At 39.1% G+C, this 15,054-nt stretch overlaps 1 protein-coding gene across 7 annotated transcripts in view; it reads right to left on the reverse strand.

Annotated features, from left to right (window-relative positions):
• kcnma1a (potassium large conductance calcium-activated channel, subfamily M, alpha member 1a) overlaps positions 1-15,054 on the reverse strand; it is a 159,262-nt gene that overhangs the window by 100,145 nt on the left and 44,063 nt on the right. For all 7 annotated transcript variants that reach the window (XM_053621098.1, XM_053621102.1, XM_053621103.1 and 4 more), the window contains exon 2: positions 11,592-11,747. In XM_053621098.1, coding sequence (XP_053477073.1) covers positions 11,592-11,747 — 156 coding nt within the window. The remainder of the gene's footprint in view (positions 1-11,591; positions 11,748-15,054) is intronic.

Consider the following 15,054-nt stretch of genomic DNA (forward strand, 5'->3'; position numbering starts at 1 on the left):
TACCACTGCACTCAAAAATGCGATCACAGTCAACTCGTCTTCGATGGCTAAATCTGACAGTATACATTTATATATGTGTCAAGTTTGTTGGCACATTTTTATATTCAAATTTTTAAATTTAGAGACTTTCCCTAAAGGATCATGAAGCATGAGCTCAGTTTATGATCTCTAAAAAAAATAGCTTTAATAGCTTAAACCAATCTATTATGTAAATGGAGGTTTGTAATCAGAAGAAGTAATCTGAATCCTGAATGCCAGATCCTGATATACTTTTACTGCTGTGGCTGCCCTGGACCTGTCTGATTTATATTGGTGCTATGCTTCTGCTTAAAGCTTCTGCATTTATGACTCACTTTCGGCTGCTGTGGATCTGCACTTCCCAAAACAGTTTATGCCCAAGTCTCAAGCTTTATTCAGTGGATAATCTCACCTGCATTCTGTGCACTTGTACCCAAGAACTGCTGCTGTAATCATAAAGACATTGATGCTCATACTGAACATCTTTTCAACACAATTAATATTGTGTGACTAAGTATATAATTGTGGAAGAGTAATGATCTATAATACCGCTACCCGGTGTGACCTAGAAAAGGATCAATTCCCTATTGAATCTGGTTACTCTCAAAGTTTCCTCTTTAAGTCATCTCGGGGAATTTTTCACTGCATTTGAAATTCAGTTGAACTTGATAGAATTGGAGTTGAATTAAATTGGTATCCTCTCTCCATTGTTACGTTGCTCTGAATAAAAAGGTATCAGCCAAATCAACAAATACCAGACAATAAGGAGAGTAACCAGAATCTTTTTGCTACTAAACAAACTTACCATAGCTAACGTTAGTGAGGTTATACAGCATATCAAGTATGAGAGTATGACCAAAGAGAAACAGCAGAAGTAGTCCTGGCCATCTCCTGAGAGTGCTCCATCTTAGAGCATCCCACTCATTCCTCCTCAAAAACAGGGTTTGTTTTTCTGCCTGAAAATGTGTTCAAGAAAAAAAAAAAACACAAATGGATATTGAATTATGCAAATCTGATCTTGTCACTGGCCAGCCACTTCTGTTATCCTCCCACGGCCTCATACATATATTCTGCAATTTAAACCCAGCACTTCAAATGACTCGATTAGTATTCACGCACATCATATTCAAATAGAAGCTCATTTTAATACAGCCAACTGCAGCTTAAAACTAATCACACAAAATAGTAATGAAGACGCATGAGGATCTGCCTTTTCTACAAGCGTCCAAAAAAAAAAAACCATTCACATTGTAAGCCAAACAATGACAGGCAAATTATGTGTCAATTGACAAAGAAAGCCTTCGCACAAAAGTAATGCATTTTTTATTACTGCTAATGTTGTTTTGTTGTATTTCTCCCGCAGCACCAGCGACGACAGCACAACCCCTTGTTGATTAGTTTACAATAGTGAAGGATTAACTCCAACTTGGAAATATCCTCTATTGGAGCTAGTACTTACTAATATACAGTCATTTTATCCACTCTACCCATTTTCTGCTATGGAGCTAAATGTCTGTGCCAGAAAAGATACACACAAAAATCCACACAAGAAATATAGCAGAACACAAGAAGTTGCAGTCAGAATTATTCAACCCCCATTGCAAATCAGGTTTATTGTCAAAATTTACAGACTTTCAGCTGTTTGTAAGGAACAAACCAAACAAAAGCAACTGAAATAGTTCAACACAACAAATGCTTCAAGTGGTTTCCCCAAATTCAAATGAATTTGTCCAGTCTCAAAATTATTCAACCCCTTCATGGCAAGCATCTTTACTACTTAGTAGAGCACTCTTTTGCTGTTATAACCAGCTGCAAACAAGACGCAAAGCCAGACACCAGCTTCTGGCGTTATTGAGGAATCTTAGCCCATTCCTCATGAGCAATGGCCTCCAGTTCAGTAATATTCTTGGTTTTGCATGCTGCAACTGCCTTCTTCAAATCCCACCACAGATTTTCTATGGGGTTCAAGAGAGGTGACTGTGATGGCCCTGTAGAATCTTCCAGGACTTCTTCTGCAACCAAGCCTTGGTGGAATTTTAAGATATGCTTGGGATCATTGTCCTGTTGGATGGTCAAATGTCGCCCAAGCTTCAGCTTCCTCACAGACGGCATGTCGTTTTCGCCTAGGATTTTCTGATACGTCAATGAATCCATCTTACCCTCCACACGCTGCAGGTTTACAGCGAAAGAGGATGCAAAGCAGCCCCAGAGCATCACCGAGCCTCCACCATGCTTGACTATGGACAGAGTGTTCCGTCTTCATTCTTCTTTCTCCAGACATATCGCTGATCCATTGTGCTGAAAAGTTGCAAAAGTTCTTGTGCTTTTAGATCAGTAGTGGTGTACGCCATAGAGCTCTGGCATGGAAACCTTCTGCATTTAGTACGCACCATACTGTGCTCACTGAAACCTCAGTGCCTGTTGCCAACAAGTCTTGCTGCAGGTCTTTTGCAGTCACTCGAGGGTTTTTCACAACCTGCCTTCTCAGAAATCCGGTTGCAGCAGTTGATGGCTTCCTTTTTCTGCTCCATCCAGGTCGTGTACACTCAACAAACCCCTAGCCAGTTCAGGTATTTCATGTGTTCCAGCTCAAGCACACCTGGTGCAATAATGAAGCCCTTGATTAGTTGCATCAGGTGTGCTTGGGGCAACACCCATTTTGCATACTTGTGCTGTTGTGAGGGATTTTATTCAGGGGGTTGAGTAATTTTGAGACTGGAGAAATCATTATAAATTGCATATTCAGTTGAATTTGGGGAAACCACTTGAAACATTCGTTGTGTTGATCTATTTCAGTTGCTTTTGTTTGATTTGTTCATTGCAAACAACTGAAAGTCTGTAAATTTTGACAATAAACCCGATTTGCAATGGGGGTTGAATAATTTTGATTGCAACTGTAAGAGCCCTGAGTAGCCTGTCTCTGCTGTGCGTCTTAAGTGTCCTCTGCCCTCACATGCTTTCTCACAGGTGGCTCCCTGACCACACAAATTCTGTGCAAATTCAGTCACACACTTAAAGAAACACTAGAACTACAACTTTATGCTTAATAAAACAATTAATGGATAAAAATTCCATTTTCATTTATAGAGCTTTCAATGGTAAGATATAATCTAGCATTATAGGCACCCTTCAAGAAAAAGGTATGTGGCTGTATAAAATAAAACACAATCAGTCACTTAAACAATTACTTTCCTCAATTAAATTCAAACTGTCATCACTGATTCCCCCCCCCCCCCCCAATATTTGCTAAGTACTAAGTTTATATTAGTCTAAACCTGGTTGCCTCTGCCATGAAGTTAAGACTTGATAATCATCATGACATTATTATTATTGTTGTTGTTACAGTGATGCAGCTCCAGGGTTCCCAGTTCAATCCTGAGTTTATTATCTGTGTGAAATTTTGCTCATGTGTTCCTTTTGGGATATTAGGCTTCCTCTATCCACCAAAAACATGCCCCTAGGTGTGAATGAGTGTGTGACTGTGTGTGAGCGATGTGCCCTGTGATTCCCGCTTCACGCCCAATAAAGATGAATGAGTGAACTTTTTTTAAAAATACTCTTTTACACCCTGTAAGTTGCACATGTTATTTGTTTCATAAATTCTTCCAGTTTTCTCTTAGGATGACAATTTTAAATATCGTCAAATTTAGATAAGTTTGCACAATGCACAAGAATGCATTGTGCATTAAATGCATAATGCATAATGCATTAAATGCACAAGAAAATGTGCATATAAATTCTTTCAGTTTCTGCTCCATGGCAAAAAAATTCATCACTCTCAAAGAACACTGGAACCTCAACCAGGCAGTGTTTAGATCTCACACACTTGAGAGATTAAGTAAGCATAGCTAGTAAAGTTTGAATGGCAACATTTTTAAATCTCTCAGTGAGAACATCATATTGATGGTAATTATTAGATTTTTGTCTTTTCTCTCACAGACATTATGTGACCGACATCTGAGACTGACATCAGTCCATTTGTACATGCCATGTTGGCATGCCAGACTGCAGCTGAAGTTTAGTCATGCTTCCAATGAGCCGAGACATCATGTTATTCTCTCACTGCCAAACATTCTCCTACGTCTCATTCTCAGAGGGCCGTGGTCACAACACACAGGATCATGGGCTTCCTGTCCAAGTTTTTTAAAAAATATATTAAAATTGCCCTTAATAAGCCCTACATGTGTTTCTTGGTAAAGTGTATGGAGTGAATGTTTACTCATTTACCTCTGAATAGTGGAATTTATGGATAATTATTGGATAATAAACAATGAAAGCATAAAATTCACATTGCAGTGTTCTGTTGTATGCAGCTCTAGGAACAGACTTCGTGGCTTAAATCTTGAGCATAACATTCACATACAAAGAGCCGATCTGAGTTCAGATCAGCAGTGCTCAGGCCCAAGGCTGTTATTCCTGTTGGCTGTTATTCTCATCACTTCCACCCCCACACATGCACAGCGATAAATCACATTTACAGGCCAGGCCAACCAGTCTGTAATCCTTTCTGACAAAACTGAAGTCTCATTTAGGTGTGTGCTAATGTTTTAGCACCACGGTGAGCAAGCCAAGATAAGTGGGATGTCTTCTCAGCCATCTTGGAGTATCCTGTGTACAATTTCAAAGGAGAAGCAAAGAGTAAACAATCAGAAACAAAAAGGAACACGTGTGCATTTCAGTCACAGTTGACATTCCTCCGGCATGACCTTGATATTAACACCTGTTCAGCCACATGCTGGTTATTACTGTGTGTGACTGATACATGAAGAAGTGACGCAGTAAATGCACATCCATTGCCGAACTGACATGTTGTATGAAGTGTAATGTCACAAGAGAAAGACCTGTAAATTTACATATAATAGAGAGCGACAAAACAGGACATGTATTCAGACATGTAAAATTCAGCAGGGGCTGAGGAAAATGAAACTGGTAGCAACATTAAATTACAATAGGTGGATTTAGACAGATTTTGTAATTAAATTAACTCCCTCAGGAAACACTTGATCTTTCACAGCCTACAAAGTCATTGAGTAATTCAAATGATCAAAGAAGGGGGGCTTGTCAGAGGGCAATTGCTTTCAGTCTTTACTAGCCACAACGTCACCCTAGATGCATAGCTTAATGCCCTTATCTTGCAATCCAGGCCAGAGTAGGTTATTCTCAGCATTCTTGTCTTTTCCCATTGCAAAGGGAAGGTTTAAGGCTGGAGGGAGGCAGCAGGAAGAGAGCCCTCAACTTTACTGTGAATCTAAACAGCCTGGAACTCCTGCACAATGCATGCAGGAGCAAAGGTAAACTGCTGTTTCTATGGTTACTGGCCAGGCTTGCCGTACACGGATGCTCATTGCGATTTTAAGCTGCAGAAGAACCCTGATAGAGGGCATGAGTCCATCCACCCACACTCACTCTCTCTTTCTCTCTCTCACACACACACACACACACACACACACACACAGAGAGTACCTATAGACGCTAACAGTTACATCAATTATGTAAACAAAAACACCCACATATTGCTCCTTCTGATAGTATGTGTATGATGAATGCAGTCACAGTGCCTCAGTGTGTATGAAATATGTAAAGTGTAGCATTTGTAAAGTAGCTCAGATCACAGTAGGAGAGAAAGGTGTTGGACTGAACAGCAACACTCCGTGGAAGGGAAGGAGAGAGTCACACATACCTCTCATGCTGCCTCTCCCTCACTTAGACACATACATACACACACACATACACAGTTTGCAGTGGAGTCCCACCTCTGTCCTGGAGTGTATGAGAGGCAGAGGCAGAGAGAGGATGAGTGAAAGAGAGTAGCTGTGAGGGTGTGATGAGGAGGGAGGAAGTGTGCATCTCAGAGCTTTACTCCCATAATAAAGACCAGTGTCCAAAAGAAGCACACATCTTTTCCACCTTTCCAATGGTTTTTATTTTTTTATTCTGTTTTACCTCCAAGACATGATTTAGCTGTAATAATGTGTGAAGGTCAGGTGTTTAAATGAACACACACAGGTGAGTGTTCAACCGCACAAAAATACATAATTGTGGCCATCCCACAAAACTTTCTTACTTTCTCAAAGATGTTTACATTTACAATCCCTTTTGTTAATGAAATGAAATACAAATACAAAATAAATATCATTACCCTTAGATGTCATAGGAGAATGTTATAGCATGTAGGATATTATAATTTGTCAGTCTTTCCATTTACAGTTTTTCCTTAAGCAGCAGCCGCACTGGCCGTAAATAAAGTCCGCCTGGTGAAAAGCTTGTTTGCTTGAATAGAAGAGGATGTGGTATGTGAAATTAACTTGGTTGCAATTAATTTCACATACACTTCCTTTAAAAGTGAAAACCCCTTGCTAACGCCTCCTTAGAGTCACAGCTCTCATCAACCACAATGGACACTTTTCATTAAACCTGAACCGCAGCACAGGATTTCACTGTACAAATACACTCACGGGCACTTTATTAGGAACACTATACTAATACTGGGTTGGGCCTCCTTTTGCTCTCAATACAGACTCAATTCTTCATGGCATGGATTGCACAAGATGTTGGAAACAGTCCTTTGAGATTCTGGTCCATGTTGACATGATTGCATCATGTAATTCCTACAGATTTGAAGAGAAATAGAGATTCATCAGACCAGTCGTCAGCTGTCCAGTTTTGGTGAGTTTGTACCCATTGCAGCCTCAGCTTTCTGTTCTTGGCTGACAGAAGTAGAACCTGAGGTGGTCTTCTGCTGTTGTTGCTCATCCACCTCAAGGTTCGACATGTTGTGCATTCTGCGATGCTTTTCTGCTTACTACAATTGTGCAGAGGGGTTATCCGAGTTACTGTAGGCTTTCTGTCAGCTCCAACCAGTCTGACTACGCTCCGTTGACCTCTCTTAGCAACAAAGCTTTATGTCTGCAGAACTGGATGTTTTCTCTTTAATGCACCATTATGAGTAAACTCTAGAGAATCCCTAAAGATCAGCAGTTATAAAAAATACTACCAACAGTCAGGCCACGGTCAAAATCACTGAGATCACTTTCCCCCTCACCATGAATGCCTAGGAGTACAGGTGTTCCTTATAAAGTGCTCAGTGAGTAGAGTAAATATATGGAATATAGGTATAAAAAATATCAAGAGACTTATTCAGTCTTATATACAGTGTGATACAATGTGATATTGGCACTTTGTAACTGATACCATTACTGTACAGATGATATACATTCAGTGAGTGGTGACAGACCCAGTCACTGGATCTGAATCCAGTAGAACATCTTTGGGATGTGGGAGAACGGGAGATTCACAGCATGTATTGAATGTGAAAGCAGGGTTCATTAGGACTATTTGGTACGGTGAATATGCTGGAGAGCTGTCCATATGATGCATGATGCGCTGTGGTATGTATACAGTTCGTGTATAACGGTGTGTGTGTGTGTGTGTGTGTGTGTAAAAAAGAGTTCTAAGCATGCAAGTATTTGGAGGCATCAAGATGCACTGGTGTGTGTGTTGGTTGTCCAGAACGTTCTTTCAGCAGTGCAGTTTTAACGTCCTAATGCCCTGGTGATTAGTGATAAGATTAGCCACAAGCACATGGCAGTCCACAGGTGGCTGGGAACAACTTCTGTAGATAAGGTCAAAAAAAAAAAAGAATGAAAGTGTTTCTACATCCTCTTCACCATATAACTCCGATGTTCTTTTCCTGTAGTGGTTAGTGTGCTATAGCAGGAGGGACAGACTGGTGGAACACAGAAGATTGGGAGATGATTTATGGGTGTGATAAAGTCGTCCAGCTGGACCTGCAGTCAGGAGTATAATGCTCGCAGTGCTGCCAGAGCTCCAGCACAATTCTCCCACTCCCTTCATTACAGTGGAGAGATGGCCCAGCCCTTAAATCTTAAATGAAATATTCCTCTCTTAAATGAAAGGTCAACATGGAGGTAGTGAAAGAGGACGCTGGGACCTCTAACTCATCTTCCACATCCTCCAGAATACACATATGAACACATACATGCTCACGCTCTATATATAACCAACTTAAACTTGTAGTTTATGTAATGACACACAAGACATCAGGTTCATAAATCAGCTTACAACATACATATAGCTGAAATCAACAGCACTTTATTTTCAGTTCTGAATGGTAACGTGTACAGACACTGCGTTCATCACGATGTTAATCTCAAAAACTGCATCAGGAGAATGTCTGAGCATGGCTGTATATTACTGTATGCTATACAGTACAAGCACACTCTCTCGCCTGTGTTATGTTTATCTATATTTCATAACCGTTTTTTAAAAATTTTTTCCAACTTCTGCCAAGAGCTGCCACCCAGAATCCATCAGCTCTCTTCAGCCTGTACCTCCATCTAAATCCCTCTCCAGTTCCCATCCTTTCAAAAACATGCACATACGCAGTACACTGATATCATCATGTCACCTCATGATCCAGAGTGTGCCAGTGTAGGTGCAGCCTTTTGTTTCACAGATTGCACTTATGCACATCATTCCAGATTTACAAAATGAGTTATCCCTACATCCATCAAAGGTGTACAATTAGTTTTGTGTGTATCTGCTTAGCTGAATTAAAAGTCTGCTCACCCACAACATAGGCTATGATACACTACTAAATACCAGCATGCCTCCAAGTGTTGTGTTTTTGTCTAGCAAACTGTGCTGTGTTGGTTTTTAATGCTAGAGTTTGTGAGGGTGGAACATTTCATATGTCAAACAGAAGTAGTGGAAGCTCAGCATCAGTTTTCAAACCCTTCAGATCTCTGGACTCTTCATAATCCACTTTTCATTTTTTCAGACTTTAAGTGTAAGGTATTATGGGTAATGGTTAAACCAAAACGTCTGGCTGAGTGTCAGTTTTTTCTGCTACTGGTTTCAAAAGATTTCTCACAAACTCTCCTGCTCCATCACACTAGGGTTATACTTCCTGTCGTTATTACCTTACCTTTATAAAATGACTGCCAATGTATGCGCAGAATAATTGACAGGCAGACAGTACAGATGGATTGTGCTGAAATCGTGTTTAAATGTCAACACAGTTGCTGAACTATGACAGAGACATTTGTGTTACAGCTCATCCAAACATATGCACTGAATCTGTGTGTATCAGAATAATCACAGACTAAACGGGGTAATCATTCCATTAAAGAGGACAATCACCGGAATAATATTAAACAGAGTTCGCTTACTTTTTGCAACCAGGGACCCCTTTAACTGTAAAATAAATCCAACAGACCCCATCAGTACAGATGTATTTTAGAATCCAATTATTCAAATGTACAATAATATTTTGGCTATATATTGGAGCCACAGACCTTTCACTGACAGGTGCCAAGGTGACTTTATTTATAGACCTATGCATTTTTAAGTTATTGGATTAACACACAATTCAAGTAACCAGTTAAATAGGCTAATAATCACAAACAGTATGTTTACATGGACAACAATAATCCAATATTAACCCGATTAAGACAATTCTCTGATTAAGAAACTACCATGTAAACAGCAATTTTTAATTACCTTAATGCCACTGAAGTCATACTCGAAGTAAACACAAATCGAATAAAGACATGTGGAGTATTTGTGTTTTAGTTGCATTATCGAGGTGTATTACAGACATGTAAACACCTTAATCACACTATTAACGTTGTGTGAGAGTTTTCACCGCATTTTGTGACAGGACACGATCACACACGGCAGTGCTCAACCGTTTTACGGCAAACAAGAGAGCACAGCTGCATCCCAAACCACGTACTTTCCTATTATAGACCTGTAGTAGGAGAAATACATGTATCTCGGCTACTATATAGAGGGTAAGTAGGCGGTTTAGGATGCAGCCCACGGTTTCAAGCAGTCGTCTATTTGCACGTACAGCATGACAAATAATTAACCTCACTTGAAGCGTTCGTAAAAATTTTAAATGAAATCAACCAAAACTGTATACGGTACCATAAAGACGAACTGTATGTGGCGCGGTGGCGGTGACGTAATGACGTGTGCCATTAATCGATCTATGTTCTATAACATGTAAAACAAGAACATGAAAGGAGTATTCTAAAAGCGACTCTTGTAAACACCTTAATCACAATATTGTCTTACTCAGAATAAGGTCAATAATTAGATTACTGCTGCCCATGTAAACGTAGTCAAAGACTCAATAATAAACATAATAACTTTGAACGTTTTGGATTAAAAAAAAATCCATCATGGGCCCTATGGCTATGCTTTATGGACTACTTATAGACTGTATTCAACAACAGTGTGTTAGTCTACGATCTGAGACACACTCAATAAATATTTTTAAATATTTGTACTATTTTTTTCCATTTTCCAATAATTGTATACATAAATTCTATAAAATAATACATATTCAGATAGAATTATTTAGTGTTTAACACTGCTGATACTTTTTATCAGTTCTGAAAAAATGCCCACATATCCCGAGTGCTCTTCCTACATTGAAAATGAAAACACTAGAAATATTTTAAGACCTTTTATACCTTTTATTTGGAAATAATTCACAGGAAAACAACTCAAAGCAGTTATGGCTTTGGATCAAAATGTCCTTAAGATATTGAAAAGCTAAATTCAGTCAGGTGTATCCAAACTTTCTACAGTTATTCTGTCCATTTCACACAGTACCTCTGTTGCTTATTCACTTTACAAAATGTTGTGACAATTACAAGCTTAATGAGTTCCTGGTAAAAGGAAGAAGCTCGTTTATACATAATGACTTCCACTAATCCCTGAAAATATATCCCTTTAACACATAAAAACATCCACAGTACTTGACAAAGCTACCATATAATATAACTATCTTGGCTGCACTATTGTGAGCAGCTGAGTGACATTAACGACAGAAATACTAGTCCAGGCCCAGTGAAGGCTCAGCCACTTGCTTTGGCTGTGTTCACAATGCACATGAAATGTAAAACTGCAATCCAAAATGCTGCAATCCAACCTCATATATTCCGCTTGGTGATACATGAGGTATCACAGATGCCTCAGTAAGCACAATGAGCCGATGTGCTAAAGCAAAGGGCCTAGGAGATTTCATTCGTACGGTCATAAAAATGGATGAGCTCTCACTTGCTCAGTCCACCCAAAGTAAACGATCTTCATTATGTAGTAAATTACCTCAATAATTCATAGTTAATTGACCTGTTTAGTGATTGCTGAGGTGCTAGCTGTAATAGCTGAGATAACAAAGACCACCCAGTTTGTCTTATCATTCAGTCTCAGTTCCCAACTCATCATTCAGACATGATAATAAAAACACTGTAGACCACACACAGAGACTTCTTACAGCTCAACCACACTTTGTGTGTTGATGCAAGTAATATAGTGAATTACTAGTCTGACAGTACTGTCGAATTGCCGTATATTGTAGATGTTTAAAAGACATGTGAGTAATCCGTGAGACAGGGATGTGATCAGTAGACATTAGGTTTGTCTATGGATAATTTCAATGAGCGGCTGATGAGTGTGTGGCTGAGACTGGATTTGCCTGTTTTTTGTGTGTGTGTGTGTGTGTGTGAGAGAGACGTGTCTCTGTGTCGCTGTACACTCACCAGTACTCTGCCTGTGAGAGTCTGTGCTGAGATCATGACCCCAGCCCAGTCTTTCACCGAGGTCATCCAGCCCACCTCACTAGCTGGGGCATCATCCTTCTCATCCTGGCTCTTCAGTGGCCCATCTGCCTGCCCGCTATTCACTTTCTGGGCCTCCTGTCACAAAAACACATGCAAACGCATCAACAAAAGTGATCATCACAAAGAATACAAGATACTTTACAATTCACACTTCCACAGTTCTTTTTCATACATGGCTCAGTGCAGTAAATAACAGTTTAACTTTAGGAGAGGGTTAGATGGAGAGAAACCTTCCCTGCCTTCATTCATTACTACCTGACATTTATGCAATAGGAAAGTGGAGCTAGAACATAATGTCTAACTTGAAAAACATGAATTTTTATAGCCCATGTGTCACGTAGCCAACAGGAAGAATGCATTACAATGTACGAGCACATTAGCCCTTATATTTGGGTAGAAGGTAATACACTGAAGAAGCGCTATAGGACAACAGCACTGCTCCTGTTGCTTCTTTTCACCATATAGTGCGGTGTACAGGACTGGTTTCAGTCACTTAAACAATGTTAAGTTTTTGTTTTCTTTTTAATGAACACACTTTCAACATAGTACAGAAAGAAGGTGTCCTGTCAAATTCTGATTTTGAAAACCAAAATCAGGTCGAGCCGTGCTCTCTTCTTTCTAGAATAAAGAACTAAAATGACAGGCTGTTATTAGTGCTCATACTGGCTGTAACTATCTGCTCATTCATTTTCATTTCTGACCGCAGCATGAAAGTAAAAACTTTGCACAGGATGTCAGTACTGATGCTCATGTCTAGTACCAAGAAAAAGGATACATATATTTTATATAAGGATATATAAAAAAGTGACTGGGTGGTGTGAGGTTGTTACCTCCTCAAAAGTGATTATTCTCCAATAACAGCATGGTCCATGGTGATAACCCTTATACCACAACTTGCCAATGCTAACAATGTATAATTTTTCAGAGAACAGCACATTGTACTTTTTTATACAGTTATAGTTATGTTTAATAACTATAACTGAAGTTGTAGAATTTCCAAAAAAAAAAAAACTTTCACTAATGTTATCACTTCACCAGCCTTCTTTTTTTTTTTCTTTCTCTTTGTCTTGAAGTTAATAAGGCAAAAATTCAGCTTTGTTGTGTTACTGAGAAACCACAAAGCTTCCACCCTGAAGATTCTCCCATATTGAAAAAGTTCAAGTTACAGTTTTTCTCTTACTGTTATACTGGAGACTACTTCCAAAAATGCTAAGTAACTCCATACAGAAAACTTCACCATATGAAACATTACACACATATTTAATCCATTTATGTGGAGCATCTGCCATACAAACATCTGTCTAAACTGTTACTATAGAAACAACATTACAATGAGTGCATTAATATAAACCTGTGATTTGCCTTGTAGCAGGAACTACTGTTAGAGCCATACTGTTGCAGAAAATTAACAACCAACTAGAATCGAGAGCTCAAGAATCATGCAAAAGTTTGGTGAAAGTACAAAATATATGAAGGTGAGTTTAAAAGGCCTGCTAGGTTTAGTTGTAAGGTAATGTGTATGTGTAGCCAACTGATTTATAATGTTTAATGAGGAGGATAAACACAGCCAATAAGTAAGCAGTTACTCTTCATCTGTACACACTTTTTACATTTGTGTATTTAATAGTTGTATAAGTTGTTTGAACATGATGATTATTTGTCATTTGTTACTTGCTTATTGTTGTACTCTGTAACGCGACCTCGAGTTTGAGAAAGGTGCTACATAAATTAAACTTATCTTCAAATTTCAAGTTTCCTTTGCTATTATTTAATTTATAGCTAAATTATTGACTGTAACTAGAACCAGGAATAATCGTTACATTAATTAATGAATTACTAACCAAGAATAATCAAAAAGATCATTTAAAAATATACATATAAATAATAATTTTTTTTAGCCCTATGGGAAAGAAGGATGCAATATGGTGCTTTAAAAACACCATTCTAACTTCATGGCCATGACTCACACTAAAGTTTATGAACACGCAAGTGTGGAGAGGCTGCGTGAGCGTGCGTGTGTGTGTGTGTGTGAGATATATCACACTGTCTGACACATACAGCACACCTAGCAGAGTGTAGGCCAAATAGTGCACTGCTATGATTCACAGGCTCAGGAAGTCATCGCAGAATATTGGGCTTACATCAGCAGGGTACACAATAACTCTCAGTCAGGTAGGTGCATGGAAGCACAGCCATCACATATGCTTTTTATTTATTTATTTATTTTTTTTAAGACCTACAGTCTTCGCTGTTCAGTATGGTCTTTATCTGACATGAATCAGTGTGTGCCATACATAGCCATGGATAATAGACAACCTCACCGTTGTGCTACAACCAAATGTGAATGTCACAGCAGCTCTTCTGGCAGTTACACTGGAATAAATAACATGTTTGCCAAAACTGATCCAACACAGACATCTCCAATGAAATAGAACCAATCAAGTTCATTAGAAAATACCGTACAGGTGCATGCAAAAATAACTACAGGAGCGGACTGGACTGGTTCGAATTCCTTAAGGAAGGAGTGAGAGTGGGATTTAAACAAGAATTACATATACCTCAACCGAGAGGCTGTGACTCTCTCAAATTCGCACAAACAGTACAGCAGACAGAGAACTGGCTTGGAAATAATTAGTCTGGAAAAATGCGTTTTAATAGAATATTCAGAACATTAGCTTTTCGTTTGTGCATTTCTGCCAGACTGGTCTGTTGAACAGCACCTCTTGATTGTTCACTATAGAATTTTCTTGTTAAAATTGCTCTCTCAAAAATGCTATTGCAAGCTACATGAGGAAGGCTGTTTCACACTGTGGGTTGGTTTGCACTCCAGTGTGCACATTAATCTAACAGCTGCAAGGCACACATGTAGAATTCAAGGCTATTTAGTACACACTGTCCCAAACCACATAATGCATAATTAGTATGCTTAAACTGTAAAGACACCAATGGCGTAGCGACATAGTATTTAGTACGAGAGTATGCGGTTTGGGCGGAAGTATTGGTGACTGGCAAATGCTCAGTATTACAGATGTGTTGAGAATAAAATAATTTCATTATAAGCATCTGCGTGACTGTCACAGTTCCTGAGTACCAGAGGAAAGAGCAACACCCATCAACAAGAGCTTGTCTTTTAGCTACGGCCAGCTGGTGACACCCAGCAGCAGTCCCTTTTGCTTCATATGTGACCACCTGCTCCCACCTGCATGAGAATAGAAACAGGTAAGAAGCATGCTGCATGTGGAAATTACATGTTTTAATAATGTTGTCATCAAATGTCAAACTGTTTCAGGTGATGTGTTCGTTATCTGTAAAACATACATAAACATGTACTGAAACCTTGGTTCTAACTTTCAAATGCTACTGGAAAAAAAATCAGGAGCAA

This window comes from Ictalurus furcatus, chromosome 3 (genome assembly GCF_023375685.1).
Source record: "Ictalurus furcatus strain D&B chromosome 3, Billie_1.0, whole genome shotgun sequence".
Taxonomy (NCBI): Eukaryota; Metazoa; Chordata; class Actinopteri; order Siluriformes; family Ictaluridae; genus Ictalurus; species Ictalurus furcatus.